The sequence below is a fragment of the Callithrix jacchus genome, chromosome 10 (genome assembly GCF_049354715.1).
Source record: "Callithrix jacchus isolate 240 chromosome 10, calJac240_pri, whole genome shotgun sequence".
NCBI lineage: Eukaryota > Metazoa > Chordata > Mammalia > Primates > Cebidae > Callithrix > Callithrix jacchus.
The window spans coordinates 29,682,703-29,705,956 of NC_133511.1; the positions used below are offsets into that span (position 1 = coordinate 29,682,703).

At 44.2% G+C, this 23,254-nt stretch overlaps 1 protein-coding gene across 25 annotated transcripts in view; it reads right to left on the reverse strand.

Annotated features, from left to right (window-relative positions):
* NFRKB (nuclear factor related to kappaB binding protein) overlaps nucleotides 1-19,599 on the reverse strand; it is a 35,161-nt gene extending 15,562 nt beyond the window's left edge. For 3 of the 25 annotated variants that reach the window (XM_078339812.1, XM_078339819.1, XM_035265082.3), the window contains exons 1-16: nucleotides 19,518-19,599; nucleotides 18,406-18,485; nucleotides 18,017-18,111; nucleotides 16,481-16,636; nucleotides 11,603-11,804; nucleotides 9,198-9,325; nucleotides 8,316-8,490; nucleotides 7,641-7,742; nucleotides 6,387-6,460; nucleotides 5,448-5,532; nucleotides 4,751-4,931; nucleotides 4,393-4,501; nucleotides 4,025-4,151; nucleotides 3,711-3,776; nucleotides 758-837; nucleotides 603-649 (exon numbers count right to left, since the gene is read on the reverse strand). In XM_078339812.1, coding sequence (XP_078195938.1) covers nucleotides 603-649; nucleotides 758-837; nucleotides 3,711-3,776; nucleotides 4,025-4,151; nucleotides 4,393-4,501; nucleotides 4,751-4,931; nucleotides 5,448-5,532; nucleotides 6,387-6,460; nucleotides 7,641-7,742; nucleotides 8,316-8,490; nucleotides 9,198-9,325; nucleotides 11,603-11,804; nucleotides 16,481-16,615 — 1,511 coding nt within the window. In that variant the 5' untranslated portion in view covers nucleotides 16,616-16,636; nucleotides 18,017-18,111; nucleotides 18,406-18,485; nucleotides 19,518-19,599. Of the gene's footprint in view, nucleotides 1-602; nucleotides 650-757; nucleotides 838-3,710; nucleotides 3,777-4,024; nucleotides 4,152-4,392; nucleotides 4,502-4,750; nucleotides 4,932-5,447; nucleotides 5,533-6,386; nucleotides 6,461-7,640; nucleotides 7,779-8,315; nucleotides 8,491-9,197; nucleotides 9,326-11,602; nucleotides 11,805-16,480; nucleotides 16,655-18,016; nucleotides 18,140-18,405; nucleotides 18,486-19,517 lie in introns of all 25 variants that reach the window. The other 22 variants (XM_035265080.3, XM_078339815.1, XM_009007108.4 and 19 more) reach the window with 14 other exon arrangements.
* Between the last annotated feature and the right edge of the window lie 3,655 nt (nucleotides 19,600-23,254).

The window sequence follows — 23,254 nt, forward strand, 5'->3', positions numbered from 1 at the left end:
GGTGTGTTAGATATGGGTTGTTTTTCTACTTCCAGGGAAAGTACCCAGGGCTTGAGTTCTACAGCCCATTATATGAAGCAACAGTTCTGCCACTTAGACTGGGCCTCTGTGCTGCTGTGAGAAAACTACAGAACCATGCCAGGACAGAAACAGAAACACGGGACAATGAGATAAAAAGAGCCTACTGAGAGTCAAGAGATCTAAGTTCTAGCTGGGGTCCTGCCGCTAACCTTCAGCAAGTCACTTAATGTCATGTTTCCATTTATTGGACTGAGAATGGTGGCTTGGAAGAGTAATTCTCAAGTAGGAGCCAAGAAAAGAGTACACATTAACGAAGTGTTTTCACCCACAAGGCAGATCATATGCCCCTCAGAGGCTCTCCCCCCAGCTCCTCGCTCCACCCAAGCCCCTTCCACAGGGAGTACCGCTCACTCAGGGGCTGTGGCCTTCCTCAGTATGCCGAGTCAGGAAGAACCAGTGGACTCCTCAGAGCTCTGAAGCCCATTACAGCTCTAGCATAGCAAGAAGTATCAGTACAACCAAGGCAGTACTTGAACTACAGGTTCCCAGGACACCACCCACCACTATAGTATAGTACTCACACCCGAGGGACAGGTGTCGTGGCCTCTGAGCTGTCTTCATTTTCTTGCTGGAGAAAAAAAAACGTTGACAGCTAAATGGACTAAAGAAATGGGGCAAACTTAAGAGCTCTGAAAAACCTAATGAGAAGGATCTGGTATTTCTTTAAAAACCATACCTTACAGAAGGCCTGATCTTTGGTCTCTAGCCATAGCTGGAAGAGGGCAGCTAATTCCTTTTCATTATCTTGGGACTGACCTATTAGAGGAATAAAGAGACAAAAAATCATAAGATCTAAGGAATTACTGAGAATCCTGCTATCTCTTTACTAGCTGTATCTACACCACAGAGAGATTATATCAGGAGCTATAGCAACGATCCTTCGCACATCCACTGCCTTCCAGCTGGTAGAAGTCAGCCTGGACCACTGTGCTTGGATGCCATCTAATCAAATCATTCACTCCATAGGCATTCACTGAGTACCCACGGTGCCAGGCATTGCATGTGAGGCTAAGGTTACTCAGTGAATTCAGTCTCCACTCTCATGGAGTTTACAGTCAAGTGAGGAAAGAGCACACATTAAACAAATTCAAAAGTGGTAGGCATCACAAAGGATGTAATGAGAGCTTATACCAAGGGAATTATTCTATTTTTGTAGGTAAGAAAGGCTTCTGGCTAGTGGGGCACAGAAGAATTCTATTCACTGGCATAGCAGTTAAGATCCTGGGGTAGGTAAAAGCTTGACTTTCCATGTCCTGCCTAGAAAGAGATAAACCTATCTCCTGTGCCCTCCTCTCAGGCTACTCTGTTCAGACTGCCTGAGACACTGATGGCACCTGTGTCTCCTACCCAGGCTAGAAGCCACAGGTCCATCATCGGCCAGGTCTGCTTATGTAAAGAATACAGCTACCCTTCTCAAAGAGGCTGTTTATCCTTGTTTTCATAGTCAATACACATTACCACCATTTGCAGAAAGCTCTCTACAATGGCAGATGGCTTCAGATAAAGCATCTGCCCCACAAGCTTCAAATGCTTATTATCTGCCTTACAAGAAAGTCCGCCAAGCCCACATATACATGCTCCCTCCATGGATACTGCAGCCCACAGCCTGATGACAGGGGAGGGGGGGTGCTTGCAGTCAGCTACCATCATTACTTTCAGCTCACAGTGGCTTCACCTCCACCATTCCACTAGGGAATCACGCCCACTGAAAAATTCACAACTTCCTCCATGTTCACTAATCTTTAGTCTTTATCTTACCGAATCTTGTAGACACTATGGAGGCAAATGACCACTCCCCACTTCTCAGGCACTCCTGTCTCCTGGCTTCCAGGAAAGGAAAACCCTGTCCCAGCCTTCCCCCACCTCTACAGTCACCTCCCATCCTCACACTCTCACTCAGCCCCTCTGCCATGAAGAGCCCTCCTCAGCCCTCTCTCCTCACTCTGTGCTTCCTCCCCAGGTCACAGCACCATCTGTGCCCTGCACCACACACATGCCAACACTCTCCCCCTTAACTTTCTGGTCTGAATTCTAAACCCACACATCCTAGTCTATTCAACAACTCCACTGAAATACCTCAAAGGTAGTTCTAAAACTAAACTCAGGCTGGGAGCGGTGGCTCACACCTATAATCCCAGCACTTTGGGAGGCCAAGGCAGGTGGATTACCTGAGCTCAGGAGTTCTAGACCAACCCAGGCAACATGGGGAAACCCCATCTCTACTAAAAATACAAAAATTAGCCAGGTGTGGTGGCATGCGCCTGCAGTCCCAGCTACTTCGGAGGCTGAGGCAGGAGAATCGCTTGAGCCGAAGGAGGCAGAGGTCGCAGTGAGCCGAGATTGTGCCACTGCACTCCAGCATGGGGGACACAGCAAGACTCTATCTCAATAAATAAAGAAATAAACTAAACTCAGGATCTCCACCCTCCAAATCCAGTCCTCTACAGCTGCTCCTGCATGAACAGCATCTTTCTCCACCAGCTACAATCAAGCAGGAGCCATGCCTCACACCATTCTCACTCCCCACAGCCAAGCCACAACTAAGTCCACCTAAATCTTTCTTAAACGTATCCATCCTCTCGCCCCGCGTCTAAATTACCATCAGCTCTCATAGCCCGTGGGTTGTGACTGTTTTAGATCAAATCTTCCCCAGGAAAAGGTTCCACCTCCTCCGCCTCAAATGCTGCTGCCTCCCTTCTGCCTGCCTGGCTCGGTCCTATTCATCATACAGCTCTGCTCAGATGCTGCTTCCTCAGGAAGGTCCTCCCAACTCTGCAAACCACATCATTTCCTATTATAATAAACTCCCACCTTCTCTGTTACTTTTCCTTTACAGAAAGCATCAGTTTGTCATCTAATCTAAATGAGTATGTTCCCCAAACAGACCTTAGGCCCCATGAGAGGCGTGCACTGTCTCAGAAGCCATGGTTTCCCCAAGCACTTAACAACAGTGCCTGACACCTAGAATCTGAATAAATGTAATACACAATTAATGAATAGGTCTACTGTTTTTCATAAACTGCTCTCCATACACCCCTCCACAGACCACTCAAAGAGCACAGAGAAAGATTTATCAATTTCAATAGGAAACCAACACTAGATTTCTCTCTTATCACCATCACCAGGCAACAGCCTCCAAGTGACTTCAGATGCACGTTATGACAACTTACACACTAAGTGGGCTTTATAAACTTAAACATAAGGACGCCGTTCTTTATAAATAACTTATTCGGGGCTATTGCACATTCTCCTCAATAGCAAAGCCCATTTTTAGGAAAGAAAAATATTTATATTACAAATTAATCCAAAGTCATTGCTATGATTAATATAAATGTTGATGCTATTAAAAATACCCTTGCAGATTTAAATCTAGCCATCACCAGACTGCATCATACAGAAGAAGCTATTCCTTCCATCTCAGCTTTTGTCCAATGAAGGGAGTTAACCCATCTTGAGAGTACAAAAAGGGTCTTAAAGGGTTCCTTCACAGAGCAAAATCAGCTCTAATATTGCTTTTTTTTTTTTTTTTAACCAATCTGCAGGACTATATTGACTGGAAGGCAAAGAGGCTTAGGGGAAGGAATGAGAGAACGAAAGCCTGATAGAAGTAGGTAATACTGATTACTTACCAAGCAACTTCCACTGCTGGGTTTTCTCTTTGAACTCAACAAATGGAGAAAAACTGGAAGGAACAGCTGTAAGAAATGGACCACATAAACAAGCCATACAAGTCAGAAAGAGGGCTAAACTCCTAACAATTAGCATCCCTGAGCTCTGACACAGCTTTTGAGTGTTCCACAGTACATCAAAAATGCAGGAACGTTCGAGGCACTACATTATGCAGAGGCATAATGGATTACATGAGCAAAGCTGCAGATTATTCTAAGAATTAATTAGACAAAAGTGGGGGGGAATACTGACCCTACAGAAAAGAGAACCTTACCTCGACTTTCTCCAGCAAGATACTGCAAGGCTGGTAGTACCAACTCAGCCCAGTTGGGGGCCACAGAGAACCAGCTGTTGAGGGAGCTGGCTGGCGATGACTGCCAATCCAAAACTCGCTCCTCTAGCTGAGGGAAAGCAAAGGCAGAACCCAGTCAGACTTCTCTTCTATACTAGCAATTCCACAGAAGTGCCACAGCAAGCTGGTGCACATGCATCCAGAGTTTGTCCAGGTCACAAAGCAAGTTAACTACAGAGCTCTGAGAGGAACCCAGAGCTCTCCTTCTCAAGCTATAGATCATTTAGATCATTCAGGATTTGGGCACTTTGTAAACTCTGATGTACATCCAACTTTTCCAAAACTCTTACCATGGCAAGGCTAGCCTGACTCTCCAGCAGCAAGATCTCTAATAGAAGAGAAAAAAAGCTGGAAGATATTTCATTGATTCCAAGGCAAGGCTTGAGGTCTTCAAGGGGCCTAATGAGGAAAGAAAACTGTAAGAACCAAAAAGACCAAGTACACATCCCTAGACTGGTTCAGGCCTCCAAGCCTCCTACCAGTCATAAAAGAGTTCAAGAAAGCAAACACCACATTTTCTTAGCAGAATCCCTGGGACTCCAGGTACACAAGTCCAACACACAGCTACAACAAGCCCTAGGGGCCAGGGCACAGCCTACAGCTTAACCATTCACCCTGAGAATTACATTATCTTTGTTGCTCACTTACTCTTCCTTGATAGAAGGAATTGCCAGTGGAGAGGGGGCCTGTGAAAGAGGTGCAACCCCATCAGTATTGCTTAGAGGCTCAGTCAGATCATCTGCCTCTGATTTGATCGTTTTTATTTTCTTCTTCTTCTTTTCCTCTTTTTCCTTAACCTTTTTTTTAAGGACAGCCAAGTCATATAAGGCTGAGAAGGAAAAGTAACACAAGTCACAGAAATATATCTCCTACACAGGGAAGTGAGAGGTCTTATCTGCATATTCTTTTCCCAAGGCCCACCAAAGACCGAAAAGTCTCAGTAATAAAACACTCAACGAAACCAAATTCAATGAGTGATTTACAGGTTTTGTTTTTTTGTTTGTTCTTTTGGGTTTTTTGGGGGGAGACAAGATCTCACTCTGTTGCCCAGGCTGGAATGCAGTGGTGCAATCATAGCTCACTATAACCTCAGCCTCCCTGGCTCAAGCAAGCCTCCCGCCTCAGCCTTCCAAGTACACAGCTTAGTTTAAATATTTATTAAAGAGTTGATGCTCGGTTGTACTGATTTTAAATTCATTTCTCACCTGTAAGCCCATAAGAGGTAATAATAAAGGTTACTAGCATGAAGGCAGCCACAGTTTCATTTATTTTTGCCACATGTGATAGGCTCATGCAACTTAACACCAGTCAGGTAAAGGCTCCTAAAGAGGTCCCAGTCATTTACCTGCGAGAGAGCCCTTCCTGCCAGCATTTACTCGAGTCATGATGTCACTGAGGGTCAGGTCCCCTGTCAAAAGGTCCGGGTGATCCTAGATGTGATACCCAGAAATTTGGTCATAGAGGCCCAAAAAAGAGCAAAAACTGAGGTGACTTTGCCAATTTATGTAACAATTAGATGTTAGGCATATTTGGGGAAATCACATTGAATTAAAAATTCAGAGAGATAAAACTATTCATTTTTTCCATATCCTATCCCCATCTAACTAAAAAAACTTGATGCTGGTACACAGAACCCAGTTTCAATCTTTCTACCATACAGTGTTTATTACAAAGCTCTTCTGCATTCCTTGTCTCATGTGCTTTGCAAATAGTCTTGTTAAGTATTATGGTTTACAAAGTGTGGAAACGGGGCTTAGAGAAGTTGGAAACAGGGTTTAGAGAAGTATCACAGTAACTAGAAAAGAGAAAGAACTCAGTACTGACTTCCAATGTGGGGTTCTTCCCATTTCACCCCCTAGCCTTAGAAGGACTGTCTTTTCTTACCAAAAAGGTATCATCTTTTCTCCACTAAACTCTCTGGCTTGCTGCTAGCTACCTCAACTTGGTAGCATGGAATAATGCAAACAGTAAAAAGTGGGACAAGCCCAGGCCCGACTCCTGGCTCCCTAACCTCTCGAGCACCGCTGAGGTGGAGACAATGATTCCTATACTTGACAATGTCACTGTAACAATTAAGGCAGACACTACATTCAGCAGACCTTGGGAAGTCAAAGCCACCGCACCTCACATTGTTGACGTTAGCTAGCCTCACCAACTGCTCCTGTGCTCACAACGGTAAGGAGGGCACAGAGAGGAGGCAGTAACACCTCATGTCTCTCTCAGGACAGCCAATCCTGAGACATCAGGCTGAAAATCACACGGCCACACGCCCTTCCCATCTTACTGGCTGATGTTTCCGCTTCTCGTGGTGCTTCTTTAACATTATCTTCAGGTCACTGTCCCCTAGTTCTATTTTATCTGAGAAAATAAAACAAACCACATTCACTGCCATAATTCTCCAATTTACATCTTTCTGGTTACTTGTGACATTCAAAAGTAAGGTACTTCTGAGTTTCCCTTCTGGCGCATGTGAACTACAAGTTCCAAAAATCTTTAAAGTCACAGGATCAATGCTTCCACTTTTCCATACATTGGTAATAAATGACTTCAGTGACTCAGCTGGTCCTAAAACACACTTAAAGTTCTTAACATTCTTCTTTGCTTCCTATTCCGAATAAAAATCTTCTCCAAACTCACAGACACTCTGGATAATTCCCTGGCTCTGGTTATCCCTTTGTCCTCTTACTCAACTGTCCCTTTGTACTGCTGTTTCAAGATTCTGCTTTCTGCTGGGCACAGTGGCTCACGCCTGTAATCCCAGCACTCTGGGAGGCAAGGCAAGTGGATCACCTGAGATCAGGAGTTCAAAACCAGCCCGGCCAACATGGATAACCCTGTCTCTACTAAAAACAAAATTAGCCAGGCGTGATGGTGCACGCCTGTAATCCCAGCTACTAGGGAGGCTGAGGCAAAAGAACTGCTTGAAACCAGGAGGTGGAGGTTGTGGTGAGCTAACATCATGCCACCGCACTCCAGCCTGGGCATAAAGAGTGAAACTGTCCCAAAACAAAAAAGATTCTGCTTTCTTTAGCTCAAAATATTGGCTTCTGAGGAAATTTTTTAAAACAAAGGAAAAAGGCCCAACACGGTGACTCACGCCTGTAATCCCGGCACTTTGGGAGGCCAAGGCAGGCAGATTACAAGGTCAGGAGATCGAGACCATCCTGGCTAACACAAAATATTAGTTGGGAATGGTGGCACACGCCTGTAGTCCCAGTTACTTGGGAGGCTGAGGCAGGATAATCACTTGAACCTGGGAGGCAGAGTTGCAGTGAGCGGAGATCGCACCACTGTGCTCCAGCCTGGGTAACAGGGCGAGACCCCATTTAAAAAAGAGAAAAAAAAGGAAAAAAGTCAGCCCTATCTCTGGATATTTAAAAAATGGTACAAAAACTTTACTTAAAAAAAAAAAAAATCACCTAATTCTAGGGAGCTTTGTTTTCCTGGCAGGTAGGAATCTGCCTCCACCTCCCTCTAAAGGATCTCAGGTCTCCACCAGAAGGTCCCAGAATGGTGACAGCGGCAGCTCGGTTCTTACCTGCAGTTTTCATATCCATGGTTGAAAGCGTGGGCACCACCCTCAGGGGCACCGCAGGACTAGGAGAACGCGCCGGAGAGCTCGGAAGCCATGAGCTGAGATCTTCAAAAGAAAATTGTTCTTGTAAATCCAACGTGGCTGTGGACTCCAATAGGGGAGATTGGGTAAGTGGCCATTTGGGTTCAACAAGGCTAAGCCAACAACATGGAGGCCAGGGTGCCATACTCCTTTCTGACCCTTCCCCAGTGGAGCTGCAGCACACTCAGGCCATCTAATGGCTGTTCCAGGAAGACAGACTTCAACAGAGTGCTAGGGTCACACTATAGCAGGCCAAGAGCCACTACTACTCTCCTGTAAGGGGAAAACAGTTCTCTCAAGTGGCAGATGGGACCAGTCAGGCCCACTGTGGAGAGCCCTGCCATGCAGGGAGTTGTCCAGTGGGCTCTCATCTAAGCTCAAATGCCACATGGCCATGAGGGTGAAAAAGGCCATATAGTCACTCTCCATCTGATGGCAATGTCTCAGCAACCCAAAGACTAAGGCTTTCTAAGTCCTGCTATCCACCCCAGAGGGTTTCTTTGCTGGGGAGATAAATGGCTACCACTGGCTCCAACCGGACAAGCAGCCGGTATCAATCCAACACCCCAGCTACCTCAAGCGCCCAAGGACACTCACCCTCTTCATCAGATGACAGGGCTGTGTCACCACACTCCTCTTTCACTTCCCTCAAGACCTTCAAGTAGCGCTGCTGGGTCCGCCACTCACGTTCCTCAGGTGAGCGGGATGGTGAAGGGCGTTTCTGCCGGAAGGGAAGGGCAGGGCCGCTCCTCCGCGCCATCTCCAGCAGATCCTAGGAAGAGATCAGGTGAGGGTGCACACCATCATCCAAGCCCTGGTATGGAACAATGAACACTCTACAAGTCTACATTTTCTTCTCTTCAGGGTTAAGCCCAATTCCCTCCCTCCAGATCACAAAGAAAGATGCACATACATTAATACATCCAAAGAAGTATCTATATTGTCTACATGATAAAAAAAATCCCAAGTGATGAAGTTCTCCACCAGGAATACTTTTCTATACTAGACACCCAAGTATTTCTATACCAAAACTTAAAGAATCACTTAAAATCTAAACCTTTGCCTCTAAGAATTTTCAGGTTGGTTCAGACCAGGGACCATTGGGCTTGTTATGCTACCATCCATCACAGCATTCAGAAGCCCATGTGTACCTTCACGTTCATTCCCAGGAATCCTGCTTTCCCTTAACAACCCATGATGGATCCAAAATCCATCTTTTATCTGCGTAAATACTGAAACTACTATAATTTCATCAATTTTAAGAAGCACATTTTTTTCAAGTATTAACATCTGTGAAATCAGGACACATCTAAAGTTTATCATAAGAAAGGATGGCATAGCTTAAATGTGTCATAGATTAACCGGTAGCATTTTTTCTTAGTGGCAATTTTTGCATTTTACACCTGAATTGCTTCTTTAAGTCATGATACCTGTGAGTTCACTGCCCACATTTTATATCCAGTTGCCAGTACTACTTACACTCCGGGAAGCAAGTATTTGCTTCAGCAGCCGATGGAAATACTGCTGCTGGGAGTTGAGGTAGCGCTTGTACTGTGACTTGAAGCATAGCTGCCGGTACTTGACCACCTCGGGGTTAAAGTGTCCATCTTAAAAAACCAGAGGTACAACCATATATAAATCAGTCAACAAATCTATTTAATGAATGCTTAAAATGGTAAACTTTGTATCACAAAACTTAAAGGAAAAGTAAACATTTAAGAGAATCAGGAAAGGGAACCAAAAGTAAAAGCATGCTGAGAAGCAATGACAGCTCATTTAAGGCTTACGACCATAACAGCCACAGTAACGTACTGTCTTCGGCAACACTCGAACTGATACACGGCATGGGTCAGAGTGGAATAGGCAGGAAGTCCCACCTTGACATTCCTCACTTGTATCCTTACCAGACTGTTTCGAGGGAAACATGCCCACACAAGAGACAATGCTACCATTATGAAAGGTCCTATACAGAGCCCCTATAAAGCCAAGTGGGTCTCCCTGTCTTTTGCTCTATCAGAGGAGACAGTGCACCCTCATCTATAGTGAAGGGGAATTCCTTGGTACACTAATAACTCACCAAAGGAAAGAATGCTCATTTTATTTTGAACGCTTACAATAATGAGATTTAAGATGATAAGCCTGCTCTCTCTGGTCACTATCAGCTGTCAAGTTGTCGAGTTTCATAGAACTCAAGGAGAGATGCTGCCCATTCAGGGCCTCATGCCAGAAGAAAGTCACCCTGGAAAGGAAGGGGAAGAGGCTTCCTTTGCTCCTCTCCATGGTACAGAGAGCAAACTGGAGCTTAAAGAGTAGTCCAAACCATTCTGCAACCCCCAATATAATAACTGATGCAACTGAGAATTCAGCCATGGAAGCAAAAACCACTGGGTAAAACAAACGCTTTTGGAAAATGAGACTATCACATGATCCCAAAGTATCATCCCACACTGCTTCTTAATTATAAAGTGGAAAAAAGTACCCTTACAAGCAAGAGGTATGGCAGACACCACTTAAGTGATCAAATGTGGCTTTACCAAAATGGAAACATTGACACTATGTGCTTCTTGAGGTGATGCAATGGGAAAGACCACATCTCCTGCACCGTATTCTTACCAAAAGCCTTGAACCCAATCTAACCACGAGAAAACAAAATGACAAATATCCCTGGAAGCAGGACATTGTATGATTCAAGTGTCCTGGCTCTTCAAGAATGTCAGTGTACTAAAAGACAAAAACCAAGGGGCAAAGGGCCCTAGATTCAAAAAGCTAAGGAGACATAAGGCCCAAGCACAATCCATGAACCCTGAACAGATCCTGGATTTAAACAGCCACTATAAAAGACATTGTAGGCCAGGCACGGTGGCTCATGCACATAATCCCAGCACTTTGGGAGGCCAAGGAGGGTGGATCACCTGAGGTCAGGAGTTCAAGACCAGCCTGACCAACATGGAGAAACCTCATCTCTACTAAAAAAAGCACAATTAGCTGGGTGTGGTGGCAATGCCTATAATCCCAGCTACTGAGGAGGCTGAGGCAGGAGAATCACCTGAATCCAGGAGGCAGAGGTTGCAGTGAGCCAAGATGGCACCATTGCACTCCAGCCTGGGCAACAAAAGCGAAACTCCATCTCAAAAAAAACAAAAAAGAACATTGCAGGAAAAATTCAGAAAATTTGAACGTGAAATAACCTATGATATTATCTGCTCAGTATAAAATTCCTTGAGTGTGGTAACAGGCTTACGACCATAACAGCCACAGTAACATACTGTCTTCGGCAACACTCGAACTGATACACGGCATGGGTCAGAGTGGAATAGGCAGGAAGTCCCACCTTGACATTCCTTACTTGTATCCTTACCAGACTGTTTCGAGGGAAACATGCCCACACAAGAGACAGTGCTACCATTATGAAAGGTCCTATACAGAGCCTTTCTGTATAGGAAGGCTCTGTGATGATATGGGAGAGTGTCTAAGAGACATGTACATGCTGAAGTGCTTGGCAGTGAAGTGCCACATTTTCTGCAGCAAAAAGTGGACGTGTACCTAAACACACACAGATACGTGCAAGAAAGCAAATGGCAAGCTGTTTCTAAAATTTTTTTAAAGACCAGGCATAAAGGGCACCTCTAGTAGGCTGGAAATGTTTTATTTTTTGGCGTAGGTGCTGGTTACACAGCTGAGTTCATATTATGTATTTTCCATGTGAATCAACACATTTTTATTTTTTAAAACACAGCCTAGACAGCAAAGTGTTACAAAAAGCCACTCTCTGCTGGCTCAGTGTCTGTATATGAAAATAAAGAGAAGAAAAGGAAAAAAGGAATACCCACATAATGTTTGCCCATCCACTGCCCCTGTCAAAGAAAGAATATCGAGCTACAAACCTCGGAAAAGCTTCTGGGCAATGTGCAGAGGGTTTCCAAAGCGGAAGTTCTCCCCACTGAACAGGGCTAAGATGAGTTCATTCTGCTGCTCAACACTGTCTTCGGGAAAGTGAGGCAGAAACTGCTGGAGGTGTTCGCGTTGAGAGTCACTTAATACTTCCTGCCATGTGGAAAGGCTGACAACATCAAAGAAGATCTCAGGCTAGGAGAAACAGAAAAAGTAAACAAAAGAAAAATATATTTGTAAGCTTTTTACATGTGTGTATACACGACACATTACATAATATATACAACATTTACCAATTTAATCATTTTTAAGTGTAGAAATCAGTGGCTTTAAGTGCATTCACATTTGCTGTGCGACTATCACTACCAAGTTTTTACGTTTTTTAAATAAACTAAAATTCCAATGCTCTTGAGATTATTAGACTACATATGAGACACAGTCTTTCTTACATCCAACAGTAAATAACAATCCAGAGGAAAACTATTTTACTAGAGAATCCCACTTAGAAGCCTTCTCTGCCAACAAGGGTTTGAGGGTAGACATCTAAATTCAGCTTCAACTGGGTGGCAGGAAAAGTTTAACACAAAAGGAATGAACTTGAGGAACTAAAGTCACCAGCTAAGAGTGAATGGAAACAGGATAGAGTTCATTTTCAACTCAGAAGTTATATGGATATCTTCCATGAGCAAAATACTAACTTGGCCTGGAATATGTATGGTCTGCGGTGGGGAACAATTAAATATGCAGTTACAAAGTAGTTAAGAAGTGCTGATGTGTATAGAAGCAAACATCCCGCATTTACAATGTCCAAGAACACTCACCAAAAAACGTTTAAGACGAGGGAAAAAGAAAGACAAAAAAGATGGCGGGGAAGGTACCTGTGGGGGAACAGAGAGGGAGAAGACAGGAAGGGGTACACGGCGGGTTTTAGTGGTCTCGGTAGTGTTCCCACCCTAACTGAAGGCTACATGCACGTTTTATTATTGTTTTACCTGTGTGTATATATGCATTTTATAGACTCTTAAGTGTAATACATTTCACTTTTTTTTTTTTTTAAACAGTTCAGGCATTATTTGGCTAGAGCAAGGACAGGGAGGGAGGTAGAGGCAGCAGACAGAAGAAAGATACAAAGGACTGTAAACATTTTAAGTAGTTGTGACTTTATCCTAAGGACAATGAAGAGCCACTGAAGGGTTTCAGCAGCAAACAACCCAGAAATCCAACCACCTACCCCAGGTATCTTTGTATAAATGTATCAAAAACACCTCAGTCCCAATGCCAGAATCTTCCCCTGCATTTTTGCATACCATTTTATTCCTAGCTTCTAGCTCAGTGTCTGGCATACAGGTGCCTAATGGAACAAGTGTTTGCTGACTACATGAGTAACATAAAGGGACTGCTCTGAAAGTGTATGCCAAGAAAACATGGATGTGAAGTATGTACACCAACTGTGATACAGTTGTTACTACAGCGAGGAGGTAGGATCACAGAACAGCACACTGGTGGTGGCTTTCATTTTATCCATAATGTTTGACATACTACGAAAGAAGAATGTGAAACGAATAAACTAAATCATCCCTTATAACTGGATGACGCACAGATGACCGTGTGCTATATCATGCTCCAAACGTGTATGTTCAAAATACGGCAAAACAAAAGAAATACAGAATTAAATGAATGCTTTCATGTATATAGTGGCTTGCAGATAATAAGCACTTAATAAACAGTAGCCACCTTAATAATGATTATACATCGTGCCTATGAAAGTGGTCAAAAACAAGCTGCCATCCTAACCCAGGACATGTGCTATTATTGAGTAGGTTACCTTATGGATTCAGAAATATGTGTTGATTTCATCTAATGTTCCACAACATGGTAACTATTTAATGTTAATCGCACATATATAATTCTGCTTTTAAAATATACCTTTTTTTTAACGTTTATTTTCTATTAGTACATGGCTTTATTGACAGAATTGAACATAACAATGTATGACATTGATTAGTTTCCCACTGAAAGACTTCCCAATGAAACTGTTTTCAGTAGAACACAGATCTAGGCATTAAGCATTTCCAATAATGTTCTATGTTTGAAAAGGTGGTGGTGACCAGAACCAGAGGCCTTGTCCATGCCTGCAATGGGACTCAATATTATCCTGCTGGGCAAAAGAAACAGCTAACAGATACAATCGTGCTATGACTGAAAAAAGCCAGGAGCACAAAAGATGCTAGATAGCCCACTGGTTGAAAATAAGAGCAAACACCACTACCTCTCCCATGTACCAATATGCTCTGAATCTAAATAAGCCCTGGCAGCAAACTAAGAATGACAGTCTATTTCCTGTGGTCCATTAAGTTTGGGCTCCACAGATAACACTGTCAGAAAAGCAGCTACAGCTTAAAGGGTCTGGACAGTTACTCATCCAAACATAAACAACAAACAGCTCATTCAGATTCCTGGGTCCCTACTCAGTTGTTGGGATAAGAGCAAGCATGGGCAATCTAGGCCAAACAGAAAAGGAGTGAACTGGGGTGAACAACCCCAGGCTATGATGAATTCCCTGAGTCACCAGGACACTCAGGGGCTTAAGGCCCTAAACAGAAATTCCACTGCCAGCCTTATTAGCACTATTGTAGTGGCCTCCATCATACTCTTCTGCCAATCAATCCATAACCACAGTGTACACCCTCTTCGTGACTGCATTTTTAGACCACATATCAAATTATTAACATGAACCAAACTACATTTAGTGATAAACATGTACTTTATAAATATCAGGGAATGAAGTGTCTCAAATAGTTGAAAAGAACCAAACAAATAAAGGGACCTAACCCTAAGTTTAAAACAAAAACATTTAAAAGAAATACTGAAACTATTAACTAAAAGATTTAATAACATAGTAAGACACTGGGTCAGGGAGGGATTAAATGCCAAATATTTCACAGTGAGGATTAAGTACTCATAACGCTCTTCTGGTTTTAGTAGAAAAGATATCCCACTTACGTACTTTCTCATATTTGTTTTCCATTATTTCTTCCCCTCTACTACATTTTTTTCTGTTTTTAATTATTACTTCAGTATTATTGGGGGAACAGGTCGTATCTGGTTACATGCGTAGGTTCTTCAGTGGTTATTTCTGAGATTCTGGTGCACCCATCACTCAAGCAGTGTACATCATACCCAATGTGTAGTCTTTTACCCCTCACAACACTCCCATCCTTGCCCCTGGAGTCCCAAGTCCATTATCACTCTTATGCCTTTGCGTCCTCAAAACTTAGCTCCCACTTACAAGTGAGAAAGTACGATATTTGGTTTTCCACTCCTGAGTTACTTTACTTAGAATAATGACCTCCAACTTCATCCAGTTTGCTGCAAATGTCATTATTTCATTCCTTTTTATGGCTGATTAGTATTCCATGGTTAAAATAGAAAACTTTTTTAAATGGATGAAAATTATCTTATTAAAAATAGGGGCTGGGCGCAGTGGCTCACGCCTATAATCCCAGCATTTTGGGAGGCCGAGGCTGGTGGATCACCAGGTCAGGCATTCAAGACCAGCCTGACCAACATGGTGAAACCCTGTCTCTACTAAAAATACAAAAATTATCTGGGCATGGTGGCATGCGCCTGTAATCACAACTACTTGGGAGGCTGAGGCAGGAGAATTGCTTGAACACAGGAGACAGAGGTTGCAGTGAGATGATATCATGCCACTGCACTCCAGTGTGAGTAACAGAGCAAGACTCTCTCTCAAAAAGAAAATAATAATAATAGGGTTTATATCACATTAAAAATAATAATAGGGTTTATATCACATTATCACGTTATTTTGACATGGTTTCTTTTTTTTTTTGAGATGGAGTCTCGCTCTGTCATCTACACTGGAGTGCAGTGGTATGATACCAGCTCACTGCAAACTCCTCCTCCTGGGTTCAAGCAATTCTCCTTCCTCAGCCTCCCAACTGGCTGGGATTATAGGCACCCACGACCACACCTGGCTAATTTTTGTATTTTTAATAGAGACAGGGTTTCACTATGTTGTCCAGGCTGGTCTCAAACTCCTGACCTCAGGTGATCCAACTGCCTTGGCCTCCCAAAGTGCTGGGATTATAGGTGTGAGCCACCTCACCCAGCCTTAAACTTATGATTTTCACATCCTTTTTTTTTTTTAATTGTATTTGGGCTCTGGGGTACATGTGCACATCCTGCATCCTGCAGGATTGTTGCATAGGTACATACATGCCATGGTGGTTTGCTGTCTCCATCCCAACCACCCCCACACCCCCATCCCATTGCCTACATCAGGCATTTCTCCTGGTGTTATCCCATCTTTGTTTTTTTGTTTTTTTGTTTTTTTTTTTTTGAGACAGAGTCTTGCTCTTGTTGCCCAGGCTGGAGTGTAGCAGCACAATCTCAGCTTACTGAAACCTCCACCTCCCACGTTCAAGCGATTCTCCTGCCTCAGCTTCCTAAGTAGCTGGGATTACAGGCGCTGACCACCAAACCTGGCTAATTTTTATATTTTTAGTAGAGACGGAGTTTTGCTATGTTAGCCAGTCTGGTCTCAAACTCCTGACCTTGTGAACCGCCCACCTCAGCCTCCCAAAAGGCTGGAATTACAGGCGTGAGCCAAGCACCCAGCCAACATGTTATTAAACATGCAGAACATAGCTTATGTTTTCCTCCTTAATCAGAATATTAAATAGACTCTAGACTTAAAAAAAAAAAAAAAGGTAAGAGGTCAGGCTGCCTACAAGGTAGAAAATGAACAAAAGGGAGCATAAAAGACTGGAAATGTGGAGTGGAAAGGGTTTCCCGTAACTGTTAAAAGGAAGCTGACAGGAAAAGGTCACAACCATGTTATTACTCACATCCTCCAGAAGGTCCTCAGGCAGACTAACTCTGGTTCCTCCCAGGAGGCAATCCTCCATGATGCGCGTGCCATGGCCGTCTCCACATGGACCAAGTTCCAGGGGATCTGTCAGCATATGGTCTAAGGAATCCATTGTTTCTTCTCCACAGGTACTCTGGACAAAGACATGCATCTTGAGACAGAAAGGCAGAAATTCCAGGGATATAGTTGATGCTAACACTCCTCCAGAAAAACATTCAACCTCCAGCCTGTTCTTACACCTTATCCTTGCACCTAATTACAGCTAAACAGCTCTTCTCCCTCCCTTCCACCACAGCATTCCCACTGGAATTTTCAAGTCTTATCTGGAAGAGCTCTTTTCTCAGAATGCTCCTACAGCAACTCCTAAATTCACAAATTTCATATGCCTGCATTTTACAGATGAGTAAAATAAGACTGACATTAAATGACAAACATCATCTGTAAGTTAGACTTCCCAGACCAATAATCACTCTCCCAATTTCTTTAATAACTGTTTTTTAGCAATTAATTCTCTGTTGTTGGCTGGGTGCAGCAACTCACCCCTACAATCCCAGCACTTTGAGACGTCAAGGCAGGCAGACCCCTTGAGTCCAAGGGTTCAAGACCAGCCTAGAGAACATGGCAAAACTCCTTCTCTGCAAAAAATACAAAAATATCAGCCAGGCACAGTGGTGCATGCCTGTAGTCCCAGCTACTCAGGAGGCTGAGGTGGGAGGATTGCTTCAACACAAGAGGCAGAGGGTGCAATGAGCCGTGATCACACTACTGTGCACTCCAGCCTGGGCGACAGAAACCCTGTCTCAAAAAGAAAGAAAAGAAAAAGAGAAAGAATATTATTTGTCATTCTTTCACAAAAGAAAATTTGCTGAAGGCTGGGCGCGGTGGCTCAAGCCTGTAATCCCAGCACTTTGGGAGGCCGAGGTGGGTGGATCACGAGGTCAAGAGATTGAGACCATCCTGGTCAACATGGTGAAACCCCGTCTCTACTACAAATACAAAAAATTAGCTGGGCATGGTGGCACGTGCCTGTAATCCCAGCCACTTAGGAGGCTGAGGCGGGAGAATTGCCTGAACCCAGGAGGCGGAGGTTGCAGTAAGCCGAGATTGCGCCATTGCACTCCAGCCTGGGTAACAAGAGTGAAACTCCGTCTCAAAAAAAAAAAAAAAAGAAAATTTGCTGAAAATTCACATAAACTAGTAAAACGCAAATGCTAACGGTCACTTTATGAGGGGCTATTAAGAGCCGGGCCTTTCTCATATCTTATTTAATTCCTACAATTGTGTAAAGTAGGGTTATGGGGGTTATTACACCAGAATTAAAACTGAAAATCAGAGTAGGTCAATAACTTGCCCAACCCCGGAGGCAATACTGAAACTCAGGTCTGCCTGCAAACCCATGTGCTTAATACTACACACAATACCTGTTGCATCATCTCGCAACATTTAAATAATGAAAAGGAAAGTTACTGATACGACTTTATTAGTCCACATAAATTCCTAAGGTTCCACATACCTGACCATGACAACCAGCAAAGTCAATAGCCAATCTGCCTTTAGTTGGTCCATCTGATCCATATAATCATGTTATTTTTCTCCTTCCTGTAATAACTGAACACTGCTGATCACCTTTAGGAAACTACATATTACAACATTATCAGACTGATGGCTGGGATCAGGTGTAAAGTTGACAGCAAGGACTACACAATGCCAACAGGACCCCAGGGAGCTTAAATTCAATCACTCTACTAATATGTACTAAATCCATCCTTTCCAGCTCCTATTCCTACAAAGTGGGCTAAAAAGCACACTAAAATGAAAAGAAAAAAGGATGTTAACAGTCAAAACACCAGAATTCCAGCCAAGGTCTGTCACTAATTCCCACTAACATTCCACAAATCTTACCACAGCAGGTGTCAATTTCCTTATTTGATGAAAAGGAGCTGGTCCAGATCCTCCCTCCCGTTATTTCCAATTCTGGAATCCTGCAATGAATAATCTCTAGATGAGGAACAGTGTATATTACTTACTACAGGTACTTTTCAAAAATTCTCAAACGATAAAGAACAAATCTAAAATAACTACATGTCAAATGAAGCATGTTCCACTAAATTATTTCAAGTTCCCTTGAAGAGATTTCAGATCCATGTAAAGATATAGCAGAAACTTTAGTGTTGGGTCAAGGCAACTGGGTGGTCCCCAAGCAACTGTGCCCCATCATCCCCCTTCAGCACATGATGAAATGACATCCTGATCATGCCTGTGCCTAAATAAGTGAAGCGGAGGAGAGAGCACATAGCATATGAGTTTAACAAAACTATAAAATACCAAAAATAACTGCAGAAGCAACCTGATGCTCAGAATAAAACCTTAACAGAACTGACATAGAACAGACTATCAGCTGCAAAGTCAGGGTCCTACCTGTCTCTTAGGAGGTCTATCTCTATTTATACAACTTGCTCACAACTTTCTTCAATGACAGTCCGTGTCTAGCTAAATTTCATCTAGTCCAGTGACAACCTTTGCACTGCCACTATTCTGAACAGGATCTCAAAATATCAAAACCAGGCAGTTGCCAGGGAGTCGGACCCCGGAAGCCAAGGATTTCCAGATCTTGGGGCGTCCTGAACCTCTTTACTAGAGCAGGAAGGCCTCTCCCCACTGACTTTTCCTCTGCACCTGGTCTAAATTTCCCCCGGACCCTGCCCAATGCAGAAGATAAACCCTTGGGTCCTTCGGGAGCAATCGCCGGTTCCAAACCCGTCAACTCTGCAGCAAATCCCCCTCCCGCACCAGCACGGCCGGCTCAATCCCGGGGTCCAGTCCTCAGAATCGCACGATTCGGCCCCGCCCCTCCCCCACGCCGAGCCTAACCCTAACCCCCCGCCTCCCGCGTCGCCCCGCTCCCCACGCCCCGCTTTCGCTCCCCACGCCCACAGGGACTGCGACCTCGCGGACCCAGCCGCCCGCTGCCCGGAAATACTTTATCCCTTTAGCCGCCCTTTGCCGGCCCTCACCTGAACCGCGGGCGCGGTCCCCTAACCTGCTGCCCTTCTACGGCCGCGGGCTCCCGGACGCGCTCGCTCCCGCAAGGCGTCTGGGTGCGCGCACGCTCCGGGCCCGGGCGGCGGAAGGGGCGGGGCAGCGCGGGGCGGGGTCTGGAGAATGCCGGGGCGTGCCACAGCGGGCGGGGCCAGGATCGGCGCGGGCGAGCAAGTGGGCTGGCTAGGGTCCCTGCGAGCGGCTGGGCCTGGGAGTGCAGGTTCCAGCCAGTTTGCGCGTCTCACTTGATTTAGGAGCTTCCAGGTCTCACCTGATTTAGGAGCTCCCAGAAGTCCTAGACAGTACCTGTCTTTGCCTGACCGCGAATCAAAGTTCCATAGCCCATGAGGGAAGGCAAGTCTATTAGCTGACGTTTGCAGAGAGCATACCCTGCCTCAGGACCGATATGAAGCACTTTATATCCACCGTCTTTGTGCTGCAGCACCGTGAGCTTTTAGAGCCCATTTTACAGTTGAGGACAGAACGCGACCTAGGCTTGTGCCCTGGAGTTCCCTCATTCCTCCTTCCCGTCCCCGGGCCGTCAATATCCAGAAAGAAAGTACACACATCGAAGGATCACATTTTAAGTCAAACTCCGTCATATTCCTCTTATCCACTGGGTTTTGCTTAGAAGGGCTTCACACTACTTATTCCAGGTACTACCGGCAGTTACGCAGAGACCATTCTTAGTTCACTGTGTGGATGGAACGGGAAGAGCCGGCCGGCTGAGCTAATGTTCCTCCCTGCCTAGAAAAGAATGGTTTCCAAACAACCCAATCTCTGTTCCTCTACTGGCTCCACAAATGCCCTAAGTTCCTGTTACACTGTTGAGAGGCTCTTGAATTAGAAACGACCAAGTATAAATGGCAGTGGAACATCACTCCATAGTTGTTACCGATATTTCCCTTACCTTGGGACAGTGACGAGACCAGAAAAAGAGTAAAAACACTGTAAACTATAATTTTTGATACACTTTGGTTTTTAGAGCAGTTTAAAGTTAACCAAAAAACTAAGCAGAAGGATACTCCCCGCTCCCCTCCCACATGCAACGCCTGCCGTTTATCAACCTCGCCTACCAGAGTAGTATGCTTCTTAGAACTAGTGAACCCGGCCGGCCAGGCGCGGTGGCTCACGCCTGGAATCCCAGCACTTTGGGAGGCCGAGGCGGGTGGATCACGAGGTTAAGAGATCGAGACCATCCTGGCCAAATGGTGAAACCCCGTCTCTACTAAAAATACAAAAATTAGCTGGGTATGGTGTCGCACGCCTGTAGTCCCAGCTACTCGGGAGGCTTAGGCAGGAGAATCTAACAGGAGACGGAGGTTGCAGTGAGCACAAATCGCACCATTGTACTCCAGCCTGGCGACAGAGAGAGACTCCATCTCAAACAAACAAACGAACAAACAAAAAGAACTGATGAACCTACATTGATACATCATTACGGACCATCACAGTGTAATGCAGAGTAATTTCACTGCCTTAAAAATCATCTGTGCTCCTGGTATGTTCATTGCTTATAATAGCACTGTTTATAATAGCAAAGACCTGGAACCAACCCAAATGCCCAACAATGATAGACTGGATAAAGAAAATGTGGCACATATACACTATGGAATACTATGCAGCCATAAAAAAGGATGAGTTCATGTCCTTTACAGAGACATGGATGAATCTGGAAACCATCATTCTCAGCAAACTGACACAAGAACAGAAAACCAAACACCGCATGTTCTCACTCACAGGCAGATGTTGAACAATGAGAACCCATGGACACAGGGAGGGGAACATCACTCAATGGGGTCTGTTGGGGGGTGGAGGGCTAGGGGAGGGATAGAGGTGGATAGGGAGATTGGGAAGGGATAGCATTGGGAGAAATACCTAATACAGGGGACAGGAGGGGTGGGATGGAGGCAGCAAAACACCAGGGCAAGTATATACCTATGTAACAATCCTGCGAGATCTGCACATGTACCCCAGAAATTAAAGTATAATTTTAAAATATATTTTTTTAAAAATCGTCTGTGCTTTGCCTATTCATTCTCTCCCTCTCCTCTACCTCTGGCAACCACTGATCTTTTTATTGTCTCCATAGTTTTGCCTTTTTCCAGAAAGTCATCTAGTTGAAATTAAATAGTATGTAGCCTTTTTAGATTGGCTTCTTTCACTTAGTAATATGCATTGAAGTTTCCTCCATGTCTTTTCATGGCTTGATAGCTTCTATTTCTTTTTAGGGCTGAATAATATTCCATTGTTTCAATATACCACAGTTTTATCTGTTCACTTACTGAAGGACATCTTCATTGTTTCCAGGTTTTGGCAATTATGAATCAAGCCAATTGCCAAAGTGCCTTCCAAAGCAGCTGTACCATTTTGCATTCCCACCAGCCATGAATGGGAGTTCCTGTTGCTTCACATCCTCACTAGCACTTGGCGTTGTCAGCATTCTGAATTTTGGCCATTCCAATAGCTCTGTAGTGGTATCTCATATTTTTTTTGTTTTTCCTTTTAATTTTTATTTTTTGTAGAGATGGGGTTTCGCCATGTTGCCCAGGCTGGTCCCCAACTCCTGGGCTCATGCAATCCACCCACCTCACCCTCCCAAAGCACTGGGATTACAGGCATGAGCCACTGCACCTGGCCCCATATTGTTTTAATTTGCATTTCCCTGATAACATAAGATGTGGAGCCTCTTTCACATGCTTATTTACCATCTCTCTCTCTCTCTCTCTCTCTCTCTCTCTACATATGTGTGTGTGTATATATTTTTTTTTTTTTTTGCTGAGGTGTCTCTGAAGGACTTGCCCATTTTTTGGTTTTCTTATTGTTAAGTTTTCATTGTTCTTTGTATATTTTAAATAATAGTCCTTTATTGAGTATGTCTTCTGCAAATATTTTTTCCTAGTTTGTGGCTTATCTTTTTATTCTCCGAACAGTCTCTCTCTCAGGGCAGGACTTTTAAATGTTAATGAAGTCCAGGCTACCAATTATTTCTTCATGCCTTTGGTGTTATATCTAAAAAATCATCACAAAACCCAAGGTCATCTAGGTTGTCTCCTGCGTTGTCTAGTTTTATAGTTTTGCATTTTACATTTAGTCCTGTAATCTGTTTTGAGTTACTTTTTTGTGAAGGGTGTAAGGTCTGTGTCTAGATTTATTTTTTGCATGTGGATCTCCGTGTGTTCCAGTACCTTTTATTTATTTATTTATTTTTGAGACAGGGTCTCATTCTGTCACCAGGGCTAGAGTGCAGTGGTGCAATCTCAACTTACTGCACCCTCTGCCTCCCAGACTCAAGCAATCCTCCTGCCTCCACCTCCCAGGTCGCTAGCATTATGGGCATGCACCACCAAGCTTGGCTAATTTTGTTGTTGTTGTTGTTGTTGTAGAGACGGGGTTTTCCTGTGTTGCCCAAGGTGATCTCAAACTCAAACTCCATCTTGATCTCCCAAAGTGCTCGGATTACAGGCATGAGCCACTGTGCCTGACCTCCAGCACCATTTCTTAAAAAGACTATCATTTCTACATTGCCTTTGCTCCTTTATCAAAGATCATGTGACTCTATGTGGGTCTACTTCTGGGCTCTCTGTACTGTTGCGTTGTTCTACTTGTCTATTCTTTCACCAGTACCATATTGTGTATGGCCATACCACCCTGAATGCGCCCGATCTCCTCAGTTCTTAGAAGCAAAGCAGGGTCGGGCCTAGTTAGTACT